At 42.1% G+C, this 14,134-nt stretch overlaps 1 protein-coding gene across 1 annotated transcript in view; it reads right to left on the bottom strand.

The window, feature by feature from the left end:
* Positions 1–14,134, bottom strand: part of Calpc (calpain C) — a 35,249-nt gene that overhangs the window by 8,440 nt on the left and 12,675 nt on the right. Inside the window, exons 3-5 of the mRNA XM_076766974.1 lie at positions 11,608–11,751; positions 9,287–9,356; positions 4,654–4,936 (exon numbers count right to left, since the gene is read on the bottom strand). Of these exons, the coding sequence (XP_076623089.1) occupies positions 4,654–4,936; positions 9,287–9,356; positions 11,608–11,751 (497 nt within the window). The remainder of the gene's footprint in view (positions 1–4,653; positions 4,937–9,286; positions 9,357–11,607; positions 11,752–14,134) is intronic.

Here is a 14,134-nt window from a genome sequence, read left to right as displayed (position 1 = left end):
ACTCACTGATCACGAATTTTTAAGCGTGAAAGAAACAGATGACACAAATTTTGTATGGTTTTAGTTTTAAAACGTGCACGTAGCACTCCCTTCGTAATCTCAACTACCAGTTTCCACACAAAAGCGATCGCTTTTTATTGGACATTTTCTCTTTATAGCGCATCGATTATTTAATAAAAATTAATGTACCGTAGTATTTGCACTGACATCATCGAATCGTTACAAAACAGTTATCAAGTAATTGGAAAGAAAAACTGTTATTGCAGAACAGAACGCGCGACGAGCGCATTATATGCATCGGGCCGCGATTCCTCGACGGTTGAAGCACCGTGGCGAACGCAAGTATAGTGATTTCTAATGGAAATCGTGAAGAAGCACGTCGAGCATAATTCTTTCGTTCCTCGTGTGCGCGCTTGGCACGCCAATGTATGAGCTTTCTAACTGATTTTAATACCTGGCGCTGGATTAATAAACCTGGACTCGACGAGCATTCCGGATCGATGGGATCTACGACAGGGTTATCGTGGAAGAGGAAAGGTCACGCGACGTACGATTCTCTCCCTGTGGAAAGAAATGTGTCATCGTTAAGATGCCAACTCGGAGAACATGCCATCTTAGAGAACATTAAATCGAAACGAGCGGAATACTAATTCGTTGTCGCCGCGAAAGTTATCCAATTTTATCATTTTAAAAGCATTAACTGTACAGCTTCTGCGCTCGTAAAAAGAACTCGATTACTATAATAAACTTCTGTAGAAACAAATCGAGTGTTCTGTAGCGACCTCAAGTCATTCACGAATCTTTCTCGGTACAAATTAAAATCGTATGTATATTAAAAAAAAGTAATTGCATTATGTCTGGTAACATTACAGGAAAGAAGAATTTTTCTATTTAGTTTATATAAAGATACGAAAGAGCTACTAACCTATTTTGAATATCTTATGAATACTAATCGTATGTATATTATTTCTGATCTGCCTTCTAACTATCGAATTTTATTTATTCTAACATAATTGACTACACGCGGTACATTCTAACCTTGTACGCGCAAACAACAACATAAAAGAGTGTAAGTCCTACTTTGCATATGACATATTTTATATACACATACTAAATTCCCGCCTCTTTTTTTCTATTCTTTATGAATTTCTTAAATTCTTGTAGACTTGTATCGAAGAAAACTCAAACTTGAATTGAAAAAACACTAAATTTAGTATAAAATTGTCGTTCTAGATCAATCTTCACACTTGAAGTATCGACGTTCGACGATAGTAAACGATGCGTGATAAAACTACGACCACTACGAAAACTCGTTCGAAACCATGCGAAAAAGAAGACGTAGTTAGCTACGGTTGTTAATCGCGATGCGTGAAAGATCGTTATCGTCGCAATCAACGAATTTTAGTAAAAGGTGTTGCGTGTTTGCGCTACTATACTCTTTCATTTTCTATTTGTCATCTGTTATTAAGTTTATTAAGCTCTAGAGGGTCTTGAATTTATAGCAATCAATAATGTGTCTCTGAGACCAACAAATTGTCTTTTCTAATCTCAATAAATTTTCCTTGAAAGAAACAATTCTGTTATCGGGCGAAGGCACGTCGCGCAGGTTTTCTATTTGATTTTCCCTCGAAGGACGAACGCAAACTACGGAGATTACAAGCTGGTAGTTACCCAGGACCTTCAATTACTCGTACTACCGGCCAATTATCGTTACAATTGTGGCCGTGCGCGGAAATTGCTGTATCCAATGACGTAGCACGCGGCGCAAATTGATGTTCACCGTCGAAGAATGGATACCTTTAAACGTTTGTCGTAACAGAAATTAACCACGGTCAGAAGCCCCCGCATAAAACATATTGCATTTTTCAGCACGCGAAACGCCTCGCTCGCAATCGATTCTACCGACCGACGATTTCAAATGATCCGGCATTAATTGACTGCATCGTACATTCCGCGGCGAACGGAAGTCATCGAGAGGCAGCAACGCGCTATCAATTATTAATGAATCGCCGTCCCCGATTCCTTTCGTGAAGCTGTTGACCGACGTAATCGTTGCCACGTACAAACGGTATGCGGCCATATTATTGCATGTTGTTTTTTAACCGCCACAAACAAACCAAACGACAGTCGATACACAGAACATTTCATAAAACATCGTCACGATTTTTATTTAATCTGTTTAACCTTCATTTTAATTTTTGTAGTTATCTTTGTATCGCAACTGTTCGCCTGGCTTTACACGAATAAAGATCATCGAGACGAATATTCAAAAATTAATTGAAATAAATACCGACGTTCGCAATGAACGTACGTATCGCTTAATTAACATCGTGATTTCGCGATTTAATATTTTTTTTCCGTCGCTCGGCTCATTCGGATTGTGAAATTATTCGCTGGTCCCAGGCTCACATCGCGCGTTGGTACTTTCGATTTTTAAAAGTCACGAGTACAAATAATCGTATTTCTTCAACGAGGGTTGCATAGGTACATCACCGTACGCAACAGTGCATCGATTATTTAACGTTTGTATACTTTTATAAAGCAAAGTATAGCCTATGATCGATTCGTTCTGCTTTCCCCTGACACACCAAAGCGAAGCCACGACAATTTCTCGTTACGAGTGTATGTTCGCCATTGTAATGCAAGATGCACGCGTACGATGGCGAAATTATAGTAAAGTATGTTCTCGGTCGTTAAACAAGGGCATATTTGCCGAGCACTTAAGAAACCGCAACGATTTCCGTGAACTGGTTCGATTCAAGTAAAGTATTTGTCCAAGAAACTAGCTTGACATTATGGAAAAACGAAACGCTCGTTAATTTGTGACGTGATATTTTCAACGTCGTGAAAGTGTCAAATATGTTCGCTAGAACGTGTACGACTTGAATTTACATATTTTACGCCGGAAATATTTATTTTTTTCTATTTAAAACCAGTAGAACTTCCATGTTATAACGTTCACACGTAATTTCGCTCGATAACTGTTACAGTTTAGAAATGTGAATGCATAATACGCGAACGAAAACCGACACTTGAAATCTGTCGACGATACTACAGATCGGGCGTTGAAATCTCCAGCAAGTATTTCCTACTACAGCGAGCGACGTAGGATTCGGTCCATATCGATTTACATTTTCATTCTTCCTGTACGCGAAGGAAGTGCATCTTTGCGAACAAAATAATTCTAACCCTTACGAACGACAAAATCTTGGAAGTACATCGGCCAAAGACGCAATAAACATCGCGTTTACTGGCGGTAGAATTTGTTGCTGCCCAGTGGCTCGTAAATAAAAACCGAAGAAACTTTGCCGATTCTTATCGGCGATCCTGCTGCTCCTCTTTTGTCTCTCGGATCGCGAGGTCGTCTTCCTCTTCGAGGCCGTCACGTTGCAGTCGTTTCGAGAGCAACGCCCAGCCCAGGGCTTATGCTCCTGACGGCAAGAAGCGTAGAAGCCGAGAAGGGACGCGAGTAAGAAACGGATAACGAGGTGAAGGAGAAGGAAGGAAGGAGGAACGATCATCAGCGGAAAGATTAAGAGGAGGAGCAAGGACCTCCTGCAAAACCGGTCATCGTCGTTCGTTCATCCGCGTAAACGCGTCGTCCACCTCGAGGAAGAAGTCGCGCAGAACCATTACTCGCGCTAAGGATCCACTTCGTAGATCTCGCGCTACAGACAGGATCGAGAGAGAAATACCTTGTCCTTCCGATATAATGTCCGACACCGTTTACCGTATTCGTATTCGCGAATCGCTTAATTATGCATCGTTTCGTTACTGGTAATATCTTCTAGCCATTATAGGTTCACGATGTTTTCATTAAAACGTTCCGGGATTCCGATGTAACCTTGCTGGCACTATCGAAATAAATAGCAGAAGAGGGACATCGGTTAGATTTCTTCTGGATAACGTCTTTCAGTTGTCTCCTTAACCCTTTCGAACCTGCCAGTAATTGAGTATGTCTGTTTTAGTTAGCGTTAATACGATACATGGTTACATTTTATATTTCTGATATCAATCATCGTAACATTATCGTTATGTAAATGATAAAACCATATATACTACCTAATTAAAGAAATGGTTTCTCTGCTGCTACGACATCTTTGCAAATTTTCGAATTCGTTTCGAAATTAGAAGATCGTGGGACGCAAATACGCGGAGTAACGTTTGAGCTACTACGAACAATCTTGTAAGTTCTGGTGGGTGGCGTGGGTGTTCACCAGGTGGACGTTCATGGTGCGTTAGCACGAAGATCGACCTTACGGAGATCGATCGATGAACCTCGATCGCCATCGCCTTTTACACCCACGCGAAATCGCGTGCGACTCGAGCTAGAGTTAATTGGCCGATCGGCAGTGAACGAACTCCGTATTTTTTCCGACGTCGTGTACAAATTCTAAAAAATAGCTAATTTATTATTTTTAACGTTGAATGTATTATCTGGGCGCACTTAAACAATTCGATGGAATGCGAAGTCATATTATATGTCTTCGTACCACAGTGAACGCGATAACAGAGTAAAGTCTGCAACATTTGTCTTATTAGACCTTGTTACAAAGTAAAGGCAACCGGGGGAACAAGGTAGAGAAAAAACTCTCATGCGTGACTGACAAATAAGAGACCACTCTCGTGGTTCAACCGTTTCAAGGTACTCACTTGGCGTACGCTTTCTCCAGAAGAGCCGGCCAGAATTGATCACTATGTCGGCTCTGCACGAAAGCCAACCGTCCGTGAATCGCCGGGAGCCTGTCGTCGACCAGAACTTCGACCCATGCACCGCACCACCATAATCGAAACCTGAATACTCCGGCGTATTCGGCAGTCGGCGATCCTGGCGGTTCTCCGCTGCTTCCGAAACCTTGGTCAGCTGGTACCACTCTGTAGAAGAGTCCTTTGCTCAGATGTAGAACGCCCAGGCACGAAACCAACCACTTGTCGCCTAAATTACAAACAGATTGAACTTTGACTTTCGATACATACATATAAGAATAAGATTAATTTTCAGTGACCGAGCGAAGCAAACAGACTTTTACTGAATACGAATGAAGTTTTATGTGCAAATTTCAGATAAACGTATTTTCGATGCTGAAACGATAGCGAAGAACAATCGAGGGGGAAAAACATGTTTCATAAATCAAGTTAGTTACACCGGAATGTCCTCGTTTGTATACATGAGATCGATAACTATCAAACGAACTGCATCATGACCATAATTAGGTAAACTGTGCGTTCGTATCGTTAATTAATCAAGTACAACGGCGCATAAAAACATTTATAATTATACTGTTCCCTGCGTGTGCATTGCGCGAGAGAAAAAGCGTTACTCTACTTCGGATAAAAGAAAACTAACTGTTTATTTCATGGTTAAAAGGTAAAGCTCGAAGAGGAAGGAGCCGCACGATCTGTGATTAGACCTTCGAAAACGAAAGTGAACCGAGCGAGAACGCAATAAGGTTCAACCGTCGTGTCGATCTTCGATCTGAGAAAATTTTCTCACGATGTTACGGCACGTCGCGCGAAGATTACGAATCTGTTTCGCCTCCGCGTGAAGTTCATCGACGCGAAAGGAAAAATTGTCGAGGCTGTTCCATAATTTATCGAATAATTTTAACACCTTCGCGCCGGGTTAATTCATGGATTCTCACGTTCGCTTCTATTCTGCCGCGATACGCGTACAGCACGCGGCGTTACGCAACGTTTTCCGGATTTAATTATTCGGCTTCTGGGAGAAATTGTGCTCGAGTTTCTTGAACGAAGCCGCGAGCGTGCGCTCCCCTTCGAATAAAAATATCTTCGATCCCGCGAAGCTCTCGATCGTAACGATAATTGGACTTTAAAAATAACCGCAGTCAAAAGTTCGATCGATGTAAAAAGAAATTCAACGGCGTTACGACACCCAGGCGGAGCCAAAAATATTACCGCGAACCCCGGCGTCAATTTTCTCCTGAAATTGACTTCTTCGGCAAAATTGGCGTTAATGCAAGGGCGATCGATCATTTCGTGTCTCGCGTAATTGCGCCGCGATTAAATTGTGTCTCTATTCAAACGGAGTGCGTCGATCCACTTTCACTATCCAGACGAGACCCGGTTTTACACCGCGAAGATTACCGATGAGTTAACCGATCTCGAGTGTCCAGTTTACGCAAGTAAACAAATATTTTTCCGAGCAAACCTGTCGCTACGACCGACCGTTTTGAATAGCTCGAGCGAAGGTGCAACCATTGTGGGATTGCACGCCTCGAACCGACGCCTCGCGCTTTGTCCGAACTTCGTGGCCAGCATTGGTGTCAAGAACTGCGAACACATTGTGCAACCAGCGAGTCCAAAGGGTTTGCAGAGGCGTACAGCAACGGATACATGCTTACAAACGCGTAAATGTTGCTTTTATGATCTACAGGTCGAACTGCGTAAAACGTTGCAAGCTATTTCTTGAGAGTTATCGTTCCTCGCACCGACGAAACTTTTTATTAGCGTTGAATTTTCGTAAGAAGCAGGGTGGATCTTGAGCATCGCGATCTCGTCGAAACGCGTGGATAAAATTTGCTAATTGCAAGTGGCTGGAAAGTGATTTAAAATCGACGGGCGGCTTAAGCCCGGCTTTCTCCAAACGGTATAAAAACGAGAGATAGCAGCCACGGATTATAAATTATAATTACCTAGCGTAACAATTCCCGTAACTATTATTTCCGCATTAATGGTTTCACCCCGCACGCGCGCTTGCTCGATTTATCGAACGTTGGAAACTAATTGTTACCACGGTCGTGTTGCGCTTGCATTTTTCCCATTAGATCCTAAACATGTGTGCCAGATGCTTGTAGAGCGGAAAAAATTCGCCTAGATTATTCGGATAAATAACAAAGAATGAATGTTTATATTTACTGTGCGAACCTCTAACGCCAGTGTTTCTCAAACGTTAATTTCTACTCTTTCACAACGCTTAGAAGTCTGGGTTCTTGTTTTCGCATTTGATAGATCCAAACACAATCAACTGTGAACAATTCATCAGGTTTCGGCCTTAAAGGTTACTACTTAAAGGCTTATACAACAGGGTCTATATATTAAGAATACTTTCTTACACTAAAAACGAATCTATAACGACTCTTTACCACCAACTTCTTCTACTTCAATAAACACAAGTCTCTGAAGAAGAACTACGTTTTAAAACGCAAAAGGTTAAGCACTTATTTTCCTTTACACCCGTCAGGCAGCTTTTACTCTTGGCTCTTTACGAGGCTTTGCTCCTATCTTCAATAACGCTGTACGCGACTAAAACCTACAATTTAAGCACTTATCGAAGACCGAAAGTGAGCATTTTAATCATCAGAGCGTAAAATAAATTTCTAAAACGAGGTCGTTGTTTGTAAAACCATACAACGAATTTGTCACAAAAATTGAACTTTGAACTATTATTAAACCCTTAACATAGATTGAATTGCAAGTCATTTTTCAAACGTATACTATTTGATTTTTTAAAACTTTCTCTCGTTCAAGCCGATCTGTTGGCAGTCGGATCCCTCGAACGATTCCACTTTCGATTCGATCGCCGAGAGCGATCGAAAGAGTAGGAATTTCGACGGTCGGCGATGATGTAGGCCGAGGAAAAAATGCTCGCGTGTCGTTATCCCGGTCGACCGCGAGTGTTCTCGCGTGCTTGTACGCGTTAACGGGACACGGTGTTGCGAACGACGCGCAACTGCAGGAATGCGTTTGCACGAATTCCCGGATCGCTCGACTTCCGTCCACGACGCCACCGCCAGGCTGGTGAATTGCACCAGCTACCAACAGGACACGAGATTAAGTCCGCGATGCATTCCGCAGTCTCGTCTATACTTGGCGTCGCCGTAATTCTTCGCGTGACGCGACAATCGCGAGAACTACGCTGATAAAGATCCCTTTTACCAGTTTCGCAGCCTCTCAACATTAATTACGCATGCATTGCGAGGGCACGTTAGATGAAACACGACAATCGTACACCGCGTTAACGCTACGAGAACGTTTCGGCTCGAACGTGCCTCAAGAACCGAGCTTAAAGCGGTATTCCCATCTAAATCACAAAAATGTCTGCGATGTGTCCACGAGTCCGGTCGCTTCGTTCGTCTAAAATTAAAAAATTACGATGTTGAGTTTTCACAAATTTCTAAAAAATATACATAGATTTGAGAATACTCTCTGAAAGTTTTAAAAGGAATTTAAAAGGATAATCGCTCGTACTGTTAGCTAGAAAATGCCAGCGATGCCTGTTATTGCGAGCGTCGGAAAGAAAAGAAAAGTTGCGACCTGAAATGAAAAGTAAACGACGCTAATTTCCCACTTTTGAGAGTCGCTAACTGCATTCTTCCGTAGTGATGCAAAAATAAAGACAGACGAGGTAACCGTACGATTATCACACAATACAGCGGCTCGGTTATTCGTTAATTAAATCGAGCCATGGTATCGGTTACTATCGTAGTCGTATGGCGTTTTCTCACAAATCGAACCTGCCCGAAGAAAGTCGTGGTCGTAACAGCCTCGGGGCATGGCGTCCGTGGAAACGACCACGCTTTACCTCCCACGTTCGTCAAAGGTTACCAAGTTGCTTTCAGGGTTTTCGCGGTTTCGAGGTCATTCATAGTAGATGTTGACGAAAGAGTGCCAATTTATGAAACATAATGTCCCGTCAATGACGAGTTGCGACTCGGACTCGCCGAAGAATTTCTAAATGTGTCACGCGACTGCGAAACCTCTTATTTAGCTAGTTATTCGGTCGACGTGTTCTCCGTTATGCCATACTTTGCTCATTCGAAACCTCGAATTAATTTATTTATCGAGAAAGAAGAATAATTTGAATTTAAAATCCAAGTAAGAGTTGAATTTAGAAGGCTTGCTTGGTAGGAGGGAGGCTAAATATGTAAACGAGTATTTTTGAAACTCCGTGCCGGCATTTCTAGTGGAAAGGGTTAAGTAAATTAAACGATCGTTCACCTTGATTCGCATTAAAGGGTCGATCATGTGATTTACGGGTTTGCTAATGCGTGTAAACGTGAACCATATAATTATGTTTCATCGCAGGGATTCTAAGCGCTCGAAAACAAGAATGAAGCGAGAACGCGAAACCGGAATGACTAGTCTTAGCCAATTTCTCGACTTCTTCCTAGTTCGTTTCATCTATTGAAACGTTTTTGTTTCGATCTTCAACGAGCTGAGAGGGGAATGCGCAGAATGTCGATAGTAACGTAGATTCAGGAATAGAAAACTTGTACTTAATCCGTTTTCACATAACAATTAAATCCACTATTTGACATTCTCTTACCCATTTTTCCAGGTATCACGTCGAATTGGGCTGGGGTATCGCTCACGAATATTGGGCGATTGCATAGTTCCTGAAACGAAAAGAAAACGAATTAATGTATATTATCAGAATAAAGTTTTATAAAGGAAAACAAAATATAATTCTTTCGTATGCAACATTAGAGGCGTGTGGAAATCTTGTAAAGGACTAAAATGCTCGTTTCATTGTTGCAATTATTAATTTGTCAGGACTTATTCGTTGAAGCTTCAGCTACAGCAAGGATTATATAACACTTCACTGTGTGTTCCGTAGTGCATAATTATTCTCAGACGAACGAGGAATGTGAATCGCAATGTGCATTTCGCATTGTCAGGCCTTCCGAGCGAATGTTTTTATCGCCTCCTTTGCAACTCGGAAACGGTTTCTACGTTGTATCCGGTTTTAGCAGTACTATTTTCGCGGAATTTCTTGCGATCGCTCGACCTCCGATTTGCACTACACAATTACAGGTAATTACAATCTCAGTGAGTGCCTCGTGCATTTGCTACTCTTCGTTTACGTTTTCATTGTCACGTATGTTCCACTTTTATCGCGGCAATTAAGAATCTTAGCAGAAACATACTTCACGGTAAAATTTATGACTTCTGTTTTGCGCATTCACTCTTGCTGAAAGAAAATTGTTTACGACGTAATCAGCTTTTACTTGACAAAGTCGCTTAAAATGCATCGCTAATCACACGTTCGTTGCAAGATTTTCTCTCGCTTAATCCGATAGATACGTGCATAATCTTTTTATAAAGAATGCCAGTGTTTCTCAAACTTCACACACACGAAGATCAATTTCAAGGGATTCGATGCTTGTTCTGGCATGTCTGCTCACTACCCACTGTTTCTACTTATGCTAAGGTTCAAGTCGTACTCCGTTCGATAGAATCTATTGAACGTATACGCAATGAATTTTCTGAAAAACGAATTCTTGGAATGAACAAATTTTATTTCTTATTTCCGATTGGTTTTTTCTACGTAGAATCATTTCCGTTCTCGACTATACCATTAATGCATCTTGTATAATCGACTAGAACCGCATATGGTTTGCAACGTTACGTCACTAAATAGTGCTGAAACAATATCCTGCTCGCTCATGATTTAGTCATGGACGATCTTCGTTAACAGCACAGGATACTCGGTTCATCGTTCCTGTTCGCCACTCGTGTCACGCTCTCCTTCGATCCTTTCCGGTCGCGCTAAAAGCGTGACACGCGAACGCGCCTATCGCGTAATACGTAATGGATTAACGCAATCGTCGACCTTGTCGTAGAAACGCACCGTCGTCAGTGGCTTTTATTACGATCATTATACGCAATGCAGAGAACCATAATGTCTCGTCCACGAGACAGAGTAGGCTCCAGTTACGCGTCGGCAACTTTACCCCCGTGTTCTTTCCTCGTATCGCGAACCGTGGTGCACATTACGTAACCGATCCACACGATCATTGATCCCGCGATTAATTCGCGCGTAAATTACAGAAATTTCTTCGATGATAAATCCAGTCTTCGTTCGATAGAAATTAACGAGAGTATGCGAACGAAATATTGGAAAGGAATTCATGATGTGCAAAGCTCTCGTAATTGGCGACTCTTCGTTAATTGTTACACGACGAGACTTCTTCGGAAAAGGGACCCGTTAGTTGCGCTGGCGTTCAGCAAAGGTGCTGTTACGCGATTATGCGCACGAAGATGACAAAGGCATAGTCTACGTGTCAAGGTTGCATACTGTTTCCGTTACGGTTCCTAGGTTTCAGATTCCTCGCCCTTCCGTTCCGTAGTAACTAGAGCAAACCGATGCGACTAAACCACTTAAGCGGTATTAACGAGAGGACTTTAAGTATCAGAAATGAAATTTTCTCAATAATATACTTTAGACGTCGAAACGTCTCGGGACTACATCCTCTAAAATTCCTAAATCACAGCTATTCGTGTTCGACAACATTCGTATTGAGTTCTATGGGTTTAATGCCGTCTGTTCCGAGTTCTACAGGTTTCAAGTCATCAGCATCGAGTTCCACAAGCCCAAGTTTGTCACTATCGTGTTCCAAGGATCCGGGTCATCGGATAGCATCTTACCCACTGGAATCTTCGGTATCAGATCCTGTGGGTCTAAAAGTCATCGATATCGTGTCGCCCGAGTACAGGGTTCGTTCGAATCCGATCCCACGATACTCTGGGGACACTGGTATCGAACTTCTCTTAAGCATAGGCGGGTGAATACCAAATGTCACGCCCCGGAAATCGTTTCTCTCGAGATTCGCAATCCAATATAATAATTAACATCGCAAGTATTACCTTTGGTCTTTTCCATTGGAATTGAAACGGGGGAGTCTGGTGATAGAAGACCGACGTTTGCGTGGCTGGAAATTCGGGATCCTCCCAAAGTTCACCTCGTTTCAAGCACGAACGCTTGATTCGTTCGTACTCGCTCATTACGTCCTGAAACAATAAAATTTCAATTAATCTTATGAATGGCTTCTACGAGAAAGTCTCTTGCGAAGAGATGCGTACGTAACGATTAAATAACTGTTTGCTTCATTGAATTGCGTTCAATGTTTCACTAACGTAGGTACTAGCAGATGCAACTAGATCAACGTATTATACAATCTAATTAATATTTATGACAAGCCACAGATGGAGGGTGAGAAATTAACAGTACTTCTGCGTGCTTCGCCTAGTCGTTACATATTTTTTATCGCCCCCCAGTCGCACTACAGTTATCGCACGGTCGCTACGAAAGGATATCTTCGCGAGCTTTTAATTACACCATTAGACACAATGCTTTTAAATATTAATATCTCATCGTACGCGTAATCGTAGCTCGAGTACGCAACATAGCATCGCGAACATTGCGCCGCATTAAAAACGCCCGGTTCAACCTCGATTGGTGTGATAACGCGTTTCAAGACCTCATCGAGGACCCATTGTATCGAGGTCAACACTTTCTCTTCTGCTAAAGTCTTTGTTGTACAGGTAACGCGTTCCTTTATATCCGCGAAGATACTTATTCCAACTGACAACATTTAATGCGACTATCGACCATCAAACAAGACATCCAATGCAAAACAATTACTTTTCGCGTATAAATTTGTAAGTCGTTTGCTTTACGAGCAAAATATCCGAAAGACATCGGTTAGTAATTAGGTTCATAGCAACCGCTTCTTACGCGTAATGTTACACGGGGCTTTCATGTCGTAAATCGTGATTCACATCGGTGATCCTAATAGACGCGAACTAGTGTTATCGTTTCTCTTTAATGACACAACGCTGGCAGATCGTTACTGAAATTAAGACTTATCTTCTCGCGTGGACTCCTTTGACACGACGTTCTTTGTTGCCATGAACAAACGAGAAACTAATCTACCGGCAATTAAACGCCAGCAATCAACATGGTATCAATCCTATCTAACAACGTAACAGGTTGCAGCTACGTTAAACTAGAAAAATAACAGTAAATGTTACTTTTCATCCTTTCTAATGGTTCACGCAGTTTCTTTCGTCCATATCGCGGCCACGTCCGAACGGAAACAAGAACGATCTCTCGAAACGTTCGTATAAACGTCAACGCTTTCGAATTCTACGAAACTACTATATTCACGGACAAGTCATCGTTGGCTACGATTAGCAACGAGATCAATCCAATTACGTACTCATTAATTCCCAATTATTGCATCTACTTGTCAACATTACATAGTAAATAGATAGAAGCAGAGTTCTTATTTAGGGTTTGGTCTTGCTACATACAACAAAATTTCAATGGCTAAAATATGGGTGCTTGTAACACTTTTCGATACAATTATTTTGCAAACGTGTCGGTAAACTCTGAAGCTGTTATTGCACAAAATCATCGTCACGGAAGAGAGGCTCGCCAAGATCGATATTGGATAGTTCTCCAGAGGAAAAGGAGGGATTTTAACGTTCGCCATGGATGAATGGCTCTGTAACAAGCCAATTACATTTTGTAACGTCGCTAGATAACACATTTTCGCCGCACAGACGATAACGCGCGAGAAGGTGCGCGAACTCGTGAAAGCGTCACGATTGCGAAATACGTAATTGCGTTCGTTGGACCGCCGCGTACTGGGCATTGTTCCGAGTAGGTACCCAACGCGTCCGTATACCGATCCTGTGCACCAATTAAGATCGCAACAAGTCGCCACCCAATCTAGCGGTTAATTAGCACGCCTGAACGCGTACTTCGTCCACCTTTGACCGTCTCAACGGTTCTCTATTTCGTAGCATGGCGTTACCTTGGCATACCAGGCTAAGGTGTGCCTTTTTCTATTGTTGTCGCTCGACAAAGGGTGGTATGTCGGCCGTTGTCTCCTTATTCGATTTATCCCTTTCGCAATAGGGCGAGAGTACTTCCCAGAATCTTTTCTGTGACACTCCTCAGACTCTATATAGAATTTACAATCGAGAGATCAATTCTGAAATCAAATCGAAACCGTTGAATTTCACGTTTAAGCTACAGCCAAATTTTAATTATACGTTTGTAACTTTCCTGTTAATAATCTAACAAATTTCCTATACAATGGCTAGTTTCTGAAGTGGATGTAAGAGATTTTCTCGTGAAACGTGCACCAAGAATTTCTAAAATTTATACACTTTTCGAACGATTCTAAAACGACCGATGGAAACGGTAGATTATGCACACAGAACCATGCACGACACGTCTACTGCCTACGAATCGACATTCACGTAGCTTATTCAATGGCCTTCTCGTGGAAGTCTCGACGGTACGGGGCAACGGAGCGTATGCTGGTATGTCTCAAACGTTTCTTTATTGAACGTGTATCTAATATCTGGAAGAATTCTCTGT

This window comes from Colletes latitarsis, chromosome 6 (assembly GCF_051014445.1).
Source record: "Colletes latitarsis isolate SP2378_abdomen chromosome 6, iyColLati1, whole genome shotgun sequence".
NCBI lineage: Eukaryota > Metazoa > Arthropoda > Insecta > Hymenoptera > Colletidae > Colletes > Colletes latitarsis.
This window is presented reverse-complemented; position numbering and strand designations above follow the sequence as displayed.